This window comes from Pteropus alecto, unplaced genomic scaffold, assembly GCF_000325575.1.
Source record: "Pteropus alecto unplaced genomic scaffold, ASM32557v1 scaffold170, whole genome shotgun sequence".
Lineage (NCBI taxonomy): Eukaryota > Metazoa > Chordata > Mammalia > Chiroptera > Pteropodidae > Pteropus > Pteropus alecto.
In genome coordinates this window covers 441,965-451,703 of record NW_006429634.1, presented here as the reverse complement: position 1 = coordinate 451,703, position 9,739 = coordinate 441,965, and the positions used below count along the sequence as shown (strand labels likewise).

The window sequence follows — 9,739 nt, the reverse complement described above, 5'->3', positions numbered from 1 at the left end:
TAAAATTAACTGGGTCTTCTCTTCTTAATCACACACTTGCTTCCAATTTTAGTCTGGCAACCAACACCAATGAAGATGGTTATAGAAAAGTGGCACGGAAAATCATATCTTTAAAATCGATATCAAGTGGTAAAGAGCAATAGTATTATTGCCTATTAAAAACCATTTATATTAGACTTCCAAATGTTATGTGATATTCAGACATTGGGAATTGTTTTACTTATGCTTCTATTACCTAAAAATTTAGTTGGAAGATGGATAAATACACGCGATCATCAAACAATGACTACTAATTATTGTATCATAAGCAAATGTAATATGAAAAATTTTTTAATATTTATCTTCACTAGACAATAAACTCAGAGAACAAGAACCACATGTTTTTATCTCACTGTAGACCAGAACCCAGCATAGTGAATATCACATAAAAGATTATTCTGAAATTACTTGCTTTTGATGCTTTGCACTATTAAAATATTTTCTAACTTATAAGTTTAATTAAAAGTTTTTCAGGTACGCATCTTTAGCATGAAATATGCCTGTATAGTACTAAAACAAATTCAACTAAGTAGATTTGATTCCAAATTCTCACTGCTTCATTCAAACCCTAGGAGCAGAAGACAGTAGAATGTTGACCAAACTGTGCTTGTGGATATTTTTAAAAGGGAATGCTTAGATTATATTTTTTAGAAGACTGCACACATCAAATCATAATGATAAACTAGTTCTGACATAAACAGATATGTCAAAGTTCAAAATTTTATTGAAATCATAACCTATTCTGATCCTCAGCTAACGTCATAGTTTTCCCCTTAAAAGTTTGAAATTAGAAAGGGAATGGGCTAGATAATCTCTAAAATTCTTCTCTGAAACATAAGATTCCATGATTCATGAAAATATGGCTAACTTTTCCCCAGGGACTCAAATCCAGTGTATTATAAATTCAAATCACTTTTGATATATGCATCTTTCAACAAAATGAACTACATAATTTAAATCCCAAACAATAAATCAAGTTAAAACCAATAGCCAAATGAATAAAAAATATTTCATATAGGACGATCTGTTGGTTGCTACAGGTCACATCCATCATATCCACTATAAATCCCAAAGGGTCCCCATATTGCTTCAAAATGTAATAGAAATTCACTGTAAATTACATTTCCAGTCTACAAAGCTCAGCATAGGCTCTCTGCATCTAACACCATGCTAGCAAATGCTGTGTAAACATCTAGGAAACTTTTTTCTATCAATGGGCTGTATACTGACAGGAAAGTGGAGGAAAGGTGCTCTACATGAAATACCTCTTTAAAACAATATTCAAGACAGAAAGGAAATAAAGAAACTGACACCCCGTGTACCTATCTGCTAACAAAAGCTATGCTAAGGGCAGTGTTACACTGTCCCATTTGATCCTCACAATAACCTATGGGGTAGCTTTCTATTACCCCAAATTTTATAAACAAGAAAACTGATCCAAGGCAAGGTTTAAGGTCACAAGAATGACTTTATTAAATGAGGATTTAAAGTGAACTCTCCTAGCTTCAAACCTACTTTCGTATGCAATAGAAAGTAGAATTTTGTGAACAAACATGAGGCTGACCAAATATGTTTTATCCACATTTACTGTTAAACTTTATGGTACTTTCACTTTCTGCTTTAATTTTTTAAACATCTTGTTTTAAGCTTTTAGAATGAGCATGTATGAATTGGAGTCAAAAGAAATAAAATACATATATTTAGTTTATTACTTTAAGATACCTTAGTATTTAAAATACATATACAAAAGAAGCAAATTAATGAAAATGAAGTCACAAATAAAAACATGTCTTTTTTATACAATCGTATATTAAAAAATGTAATTCCCAAGCTAGGCCATTCATACTATCACATCTGGTAATAACTCTTATAAGTGCGCATGTAAAGAAAGCATTATTGTACTGGGTAATGTGACACTCAGGTTATTTTCTCAAGAGTAAAAATACAATGAATACTCAAATGTCAGTACAGTAACCTATTAAACACCCCCCCAAAAAAGGTACTAAAAAAAAACACATGAGAGAAATCAGAAAACACAAAAGCAAAGAGAAATAGACAAATACATTACTAGTTCCCAAGCTAGCTATGTTGCAGAAATACTGGTAAACCCTGAAATAACCTTGAAATCAAGATATATCTGAAATATAATTCATTATCAACTTCTAAAAATTATAATACATTAAAATATTTTTCATATGGGACGATAACTTAAAACCTATAAAAACTTTGGAGGAAACTTCTTCATAGAAAGCTCAGTCATATTTTATGCTGAAACTAGGGAATCAAAACTCAGTAGTATATAGAAACATAAAGAATCAACTCTTCACCGCAGCGTTTTACTTTACTAAAATGAAAGAAAAGCATGTGACTTTTGGTCTGGTTTAGAGTTTAGAACATGGTAAAATGTTAAATGTTTTGAACCTGCTAAATCTGGCTAATGCTGTCCGACTCTTAATGTCTCTCTAGAAGATTCACAATGCATCTAACCATACAAAAGACGCATTAAAAAAACATTTATCCACTATTATTTCAACTTATATGAACCCAGAATCCTTATTAAAAGAAGTACTTACATATATATGTATTACATATATAACATATATAAACAAAACACAATTTAGGAAATGCTGACATAGGCAAAACAACATGGGCTCTGGAGTCTAAAGACTTTGCCACAGCTTACTAGCTGTGTGACCCAAGGAAAGTTATTACTTAACTTCCCTAGACCTCAGTTTCTATCTGAAAAATGAAAATAATACCACCTATCCAAGAGCTTGGCACGTAAAAAATGCTCAATAACTTAAATAGCTCCTCTAATTTTTCATATAATGGTTTGGATATTGGCTTTATGTCAGCAATGAAAGTTTTAGGAATCTATTTTTTATATCTTCTCGCTCAATCCCTTATCTATATATGTTTAGGTTTTTCAGTATGATGTCAAGCATATCCAAAATAAATGCTTCAATCTGGCAAAGCAAATTTTGTGGAAAAAGTCATTACTTTAAATATTTGTGGAATACAGGCAACCATGGGAAGTTCTTAGAAAACAAAATAAAAATGAGGTTCTACTCTTACGTAATCAAGATACAAAGAACAATAAGGTCTGATCCCTGCTGGGAAGCAGCATAATCTGGTTGCCAAAAATGTCCCTATCTCTTGATAAAGACATGTAAAACTTGCCTGTTACCCTCAAGAAGTCTAGTCAGGAATTTAAGGAATGGAGGAGGTAAAAGATCAATAAATATTGTTGAATGCCCATTAAGTGCTAAGGATTATTCTGGGCACTGGGTAAACAAAAGTCAAAAGCCTCGTGATGCTTACATTCCAGGTAGGGAGACAAATATACACATCAGATAGTATAAAGCAGTGAAGAAGGGTAAAGCAGTGCTAAGGAGTTGGAAGAAGACGGGAAAGTGCTATTTTAGATGTGATAGTCAAGGAAGACCTCTGGGAGAGGTGACAGGTGTCTAGAACTGAATGAAAACAAAGCACATTATAGTTTACCAATGCCTTTGCAGTCTTGAAATAAGTTAGTGCTTTCTACTTAACCTTTTAAAATTAACATTGGTCAGAAGAGCATGATCCACAGGTAGAAATCACTAGGGGTCACAGTATACAGCAAGAGACTAGGTGGTACCACAGTAAATGACAGCACCCAAAGTTCCCACTGCTTCATAGGTCAAATTTATAATGTTTTGGTCATATGCACTGCAAAGCTAATTTTTGCTACTATAACTACCTGTCATTTAGTTTCTATTTAGACATCTTCCAAGAGACAGCAGCACAAGAAGAAAAGTTAATGCATTAAATTATTTAAAATAAATGAAAAAGTAAACCTCAAGAGTCTTCATGGCCACCAACTGCAAGGAGTTAGGAAGACTGATTCTTTCCATCTCCACATTTCTAAACTGTTGTCCTATTAGACTCCTAACTCTTCCTCAATACTATAATTCCTCCCATTTTCTCCTCAACACTAACCTTCATTCTACGCATGTAAATGTGTACATCATTATGTAAATGTAGATTAAACTGATGAGTAATGTCTCCAAGAAATCTATCCTGTTCCTTCACAGTAATTTCTTATGGTAAAATTGATTTTTAACATACCAGATTTTACATTAGGTGTTCCTCTTAAAATATTCATCTGGAGTATATCATGAAGTCCCTATAATATAATTAATTCAACAATTACTGTGCCTAGCATTGTATTAATTGCTAGATACCAAGAATACAAAAATGAAAACAACAAAACAAAAACAAACAACGACAAAAAAAAAAAAACAAGACCCACACATTCCTTCTGGCTTACTAGACGGTATGAGACAAAATGGAAACAAATATTCAGGCATCACGCTTATGTTTGAGATGCTACTGTAGTATACTTAATGAAAGAACCATCTCTTTCTGTCTGCTGAAATTTAAAAAATGGTTCTTAAAGATTATTAATATTTGAGCCAGGTTTTAAAAGGATAATTGGCAGATGGGGGAAGAGGACCCTGAGGTTAATCAAGCAGACTGAGTGACACCCCTGGTGAAATGGACCAAAAAAAAAAAAAAAGAGGCTTGAAAGGTGGGAGCTGGGGAAAGAGGGTCCAGATTCCAAAAGACCTTGTACACTGAGCAACTGGGTCTGAATTTTACCTTGCCTTTGAGGCAAGAAACCACTGAAGAATTTTGGGGAACAAAGTGACTAACGAGATTATATTTACGATTTAAAAAGAAAACCAAAATGGATTGTAGATAAGTCCAGTCAGAAGGCAAGGGAGATAAGTAAAGAGGTTCCTGCACTAGGATACTATGAAAACTAAATTAAGACAATGACAAGAAAAACAAGAGTTAAAACCCTAGGTATGTACAAAATATCAAAAGAACACAAACAACTAGGAGGAAATCTATTTAGTGAAATCAGAAAAATTCAGAGGAAGTGACATTTGCACTGGGCGCTAAAGAAGGAAAATTCACCATGCAGAGAGAAATAGATAGAACATGAGAGAAAAGGATAGAACAGCACAATGAAAAAGAAAGACAAAAGAATGCTTGATGACCTATAATCTTGTTAAAGTAGTAATTCTATCCTTTTGGAGATCGGTAAGTTGGTTGATAAATACTTACTGAAAGCCTAATATGTCTTGGATCTTAAATAATCAAATGAAAATTAAGATCATCTTTCCCAAAACAATGCTCTTGGAAATTCACAAACAAAATTTTATTCACAGGAGAAACTGAGATCACACTTTGAAGTGGCCCTGAATAAGAGTCGGATTAGGTTAATGAAACTGGCTAGGTATGAGCTGAAAAGTAAACTAAGGGCAAGGTTGTAAAGGCTTTTTATTCCAAAACTAAGAAATCCGGATAACTCAGGCAATTCCAAGGGTGCTGTTTTCTACAGAGATTGTCTTATTTAGTCCACACAACAATGCATTTACACAGAGAACAATAAGTACTATTATTGTTCCATTTGCAAATGAGAAAACTAAGGCTTAAAAAAAATATAACATGCCCAAGGTCAGACAGCTAGTTTAAATGAAGAAGCCAGTATGCCTATCTAATTTAGACCCTTTGTATCCAATCCCTAATCTAGAAAAACTGGAATACATATATGCAGTACTTATTTTAACCATTAAATATTTACAGTGTCACTGTGAATCTAGAACCTAAAAGTATCTCATAAAAACAAGGTTTACTTATGAAACTATTTTGCCTGGTAGTCTCAAAGTATAATCATTCACCCAATAACCTCATGTTAATGACTACCTTAAAAGTCTTCAAAATTTGTGTTACAAATAGAACAATTGGTTGTAAAACTGGTAATACCAAAATATAGCAAAAATCTGAGATATCATCAATTTTTCAGCAAAACAAAGGAAGACTGTTTTCTGGAGTTAATCTTATCCACACTGGCAGATGATGTTTTCAGAAAAGGAACTGAGGGAAAGAAGAAACACACACACACAACCACATCCCATAGTCACTGAATACAAATTTTCACGGAATACAATTTGATCTAAGTACCATTTTCTTAGTAACTATTACTTCTAAAGTTTTGTTTTTATCATCTTCACAAACTTCAGAAAATTGAAAATATGCCCAGAATGAGACAAGTTTCTCTATCCTTTCATATGTTAGTTTATTTCTTGATTTGGTACAATTCCAAAGATAAAGCCATTTCTTTTTAAGTGCTACAAGAAAGGGAGAGAATATGGTCCCAGTCTATTGCAGGAGGAATCTACCTGACAAAATCTAAGTCTCTAGGATAATATTCTAAACTAAACGCCTGATGAAGATATATTTGTGGCAATTAAGCATCCCAGAGAACACAGGTCAAGCCTTTATGATATAATGTAATGCTATTACTTATCTTTACATATTATGTGCTCCAAGAGGGCAAGTTCTCATCTCCAGTACTTAGTGCAATTTCAGGCATACACATAACCAATGTTTCTTATTTTGCCTTTCAAATGTGAAACCAAGACCTATTAAGCCAAATTTGGATGGTGGAATTTTTCCAGTTCCATCATAAAATTAAAAACAACAACAACAGTCACTCTAAGTTGACTTTATCTGAGCTACTGGAAAAAAAAGTGACAAATTTATTGCATTAAGCATGGTAAAGAGTTGTATGTAAACTTTCTATTCTGTCTGTATAAAGCATTACAAGGAGATAAAGATCAGAAAATAGAATTTCAGTCTTAGTTTGCCTAAGATTATTAGCTAATAAGCGGTAGTCACAATTAAGATCCAACTCTCAACCCTATGTGTCTTCTATTTCTACTACAACAACCTCACAGGAACACCTTTTCGTATTTCATTTATTAATCCAAAAAACGTTTGGGGAAAAAATTTAAGCCAAAAAAAAAAAAATTCATAGAAAAGACAAAGCACAAAAGTACTTTCTTTTAAAATTTCTTCTGTGCCCTCACATTTCTAGGTGTGACCAAGACTCAAGACATTAAAACATTCATTTAAAATAAAATCGAAGCTGCAAGCACTAAGCACAAAGAATATATATACATATGTGTGTGTATGTGTGTGTGTGTGTGGGTGTGTGTGTGTGTGTGTGTGTGTGTGTGTGTGAGTGAGATATCCTCCAACAAGTTTCAATCTGATTGGGTACATCCATTCTAGGAAGACAACTTCAGCTTAAGAAGCCTTACCCCAAATCCACAATTCTCCTGCCCTCCTCCCCACTACTCCTTGTCCAATTAAGCTCCCCCTTCTCTCCAAGCTTTCTGTGTTCCTTTTCATCTCCACCTTTGGCACTGGAATGCCACACACACACACACACACACACACACACACACACACACACCATTCACATGGCTCATTTTCATCCTTCAGACATAGAGAGTTCCTTGATCACCCTATCTAAAGTGACGTCTCCCGGTTACTTCTAAGCACATATTGCAATCTATAGTTAATCTTTTTATTTACTTTTACTAGCTAATTATTGTTACCATTAGGAGGTCCCATGAGGGCTCTTTCCTCACCACTATCTCTACAACACCTCCTTTCCCATTATTACCAAAACTGCATTGGAAATCATGTTACTTCTACCAGCTCCCCCCGAATGTAAGCTCATTAGGGGTAAATGTCTTATTCACATTTCCTCAGAACTTTGTAAAGTGCTTGGCACCATCTTATGGAGTCAGTAAAAGTTTATAGAACAGAAGTGTGTATTAAGTATAAATGATCATTATTAGTGAAGAAGTCAAAGAATGATTACACTTTAACATTTCAAAATGCAGGGAAATGCTGCAGGTTGTAGACATAAAAACTGGAGTGAAACAATGTATGGAAAAGATTAACAAGGACAAAATTCCATTCAAAGATGAGGCACGTCTGGCTCAGCAGAATGAAGGTTGAGAAAAACAATCAAGCAAGTCGATTTTTGATTCTCCTCTGGACCCAAAGAGCAAACTGTCCCCTAAAATTATAAGTTTGGAGCACCACAATTTATTCAACATAGTCAACTACTCATTAAGAGACCAAGAGCCAATATACTACGATTATTCTGCATTCTCTAAGGCATACGAGGTGAGGAACAGAGGAGTAGCTCTAAAACCTGACATAATAGAAGTAGAAATAGTAATCGTATATATCTTTAAATCTATTAAGAACTCGAAAACATTGAGACAAACCTCGGAGTGATCATGGAGACTAAATAAACATAACAATAAATACGTAATCATAGGTTAGAACCCACTATGGCACAGAAATGGTCATACGACTGCCAAGAGACCACACTCCACATCTTTCTCGATTCCCTTCTACTCAAGAGATCCTAACAGTCACTACAGGCTCACCAGCTTCATTCCTGGTAGCACAATCCTTAAAGGAACACATAAGAATCGAAAGAAAAGCTTAAATGTCAAAGGAAGAAAAAAAAAAAAAAAAGCAAAAACCAAACAACCAACCGGCTCCGCAATTCCTAACCAGAAAGCCCTAGACGCCTTTCAAAGCCAACTGTCATACCTTTTAGGGACCCAGCAGACTCTGACTCTAAGGATAAGTGTCTGGGCCCAACACCTATCTTCGGATTATTCAGGAAAAAACAGGTTTTCCAGTTTGGAGATCTGCATTCTACTCAAAAAAGGATCTCCTGGCAGGAACGCGCAATCAATCCCTCAGCGGGCAATGGCGCTCCAAACACCCGGCCAGGGCACAGACAACGGCGACAGGGCACGGCCCTTCCAGGGAGCCGCCGGCGCCCTCGGAGCTCTTAGTCTGGCCCAGCGCAACCCGCCCTGACGGTGGCTAAAGTCGGGCAGTGGCGGAGGGGGGCTAGCGGTCCAGCTTCCGAGCTGGGCCTCCCTGGCCCGGGGGCGCGGCGAGACACGGAGGTAACGCCTTTCAGTCCGGCCCCGGCTGCGGCAACGGATCCGGGGCCTCGTCCCCTGGCCTCCTCGCCCCGCTGCCCTCAGCCAGCCCCTCACCTGGCAGAAGCTCCGACAATATTTCAAAGATGAGACCTCCGACACCTCTTGCTCCCTCAGCTCTGTCTCTAGCTGCCACAGACACGGTCGCAGTCCCGGGGCTCCTGGCGCCGGAGACGTAGGGCGCTGACCCCGAGCCATGGACTCGGTCTCAGTTCCGTCCCCAGCCCCGGCCCCAGCCGGAGCCTCAGCCCCAGCCCCAGCGGCGGTGGCGGCGTCTCCCTTTCCGTCCGCCATCTTCCCACGGCCCAGCAGCGCGTAGGCAACCAACCCACGTGACTCAGCTCTGACCCCGCCCCCATTCGACCGCGCGTGGTGACGCACTCCCTGGCGACGCCGGCGCCCGCCAGATTCCGTCACTGGGACTCCCGACGCTCCTCCTCTTGGCGGCCACCCCAACAGCCGCCTTGGCAACAACCTGGCAACAGCTGGCCACGGAGGCTCCTTCCCACCTCAATCCTTTCAGATCATTTATTGTAATGGGGTCACCGAGCCGGACATACCTGTAGACTTAATCTAAATGTGAGGGGGATGACATTTGAGCTGAGATCTGAAGAACGAAAGAAAGGTAGCCCTGAGAATAGCCTTAGAGAAAAGCATCGCTAAAAGAAAATAAGCAAAGGTTGTGAGGCTAAAATGAAGACTAGCTCCATGGGAACGTGATTTATAACAGAGAGGCCATTACAAGTCAGTAAGGAAAGCATGAACTCAAATAAATGGCGCTGAAACATTTTTTCCAAAATGGAAAAAAAATAAAAATAGAGTTC

The 9,739-nt window shown here is 37.3% G+C and overlaps 1 protein-coding gene across 1 annotated transcript in view; it reads right to left on the bottom strand.

The window, feature by feature from the left end:
- The window catches only part of RLF (rearranged L-myc fusion), a 66,782-nt gene extending 57,540 nt beyond the window's left edge, over positions 1-9,242 (bottom strand). Inside the window, 1 exon segment of the mRNA XM_025049544.1 lies at positions 8,973-9,242. Coding sequence (XP_024905312.1) covers positions 8,973-9,209 — 237 coding nt within the window. The 5' untranslated portion in view covers positions 9,210-9,242.
- Between the last annotated feature and the right edge of the window lie 497 nt (positions 9,243-9,739).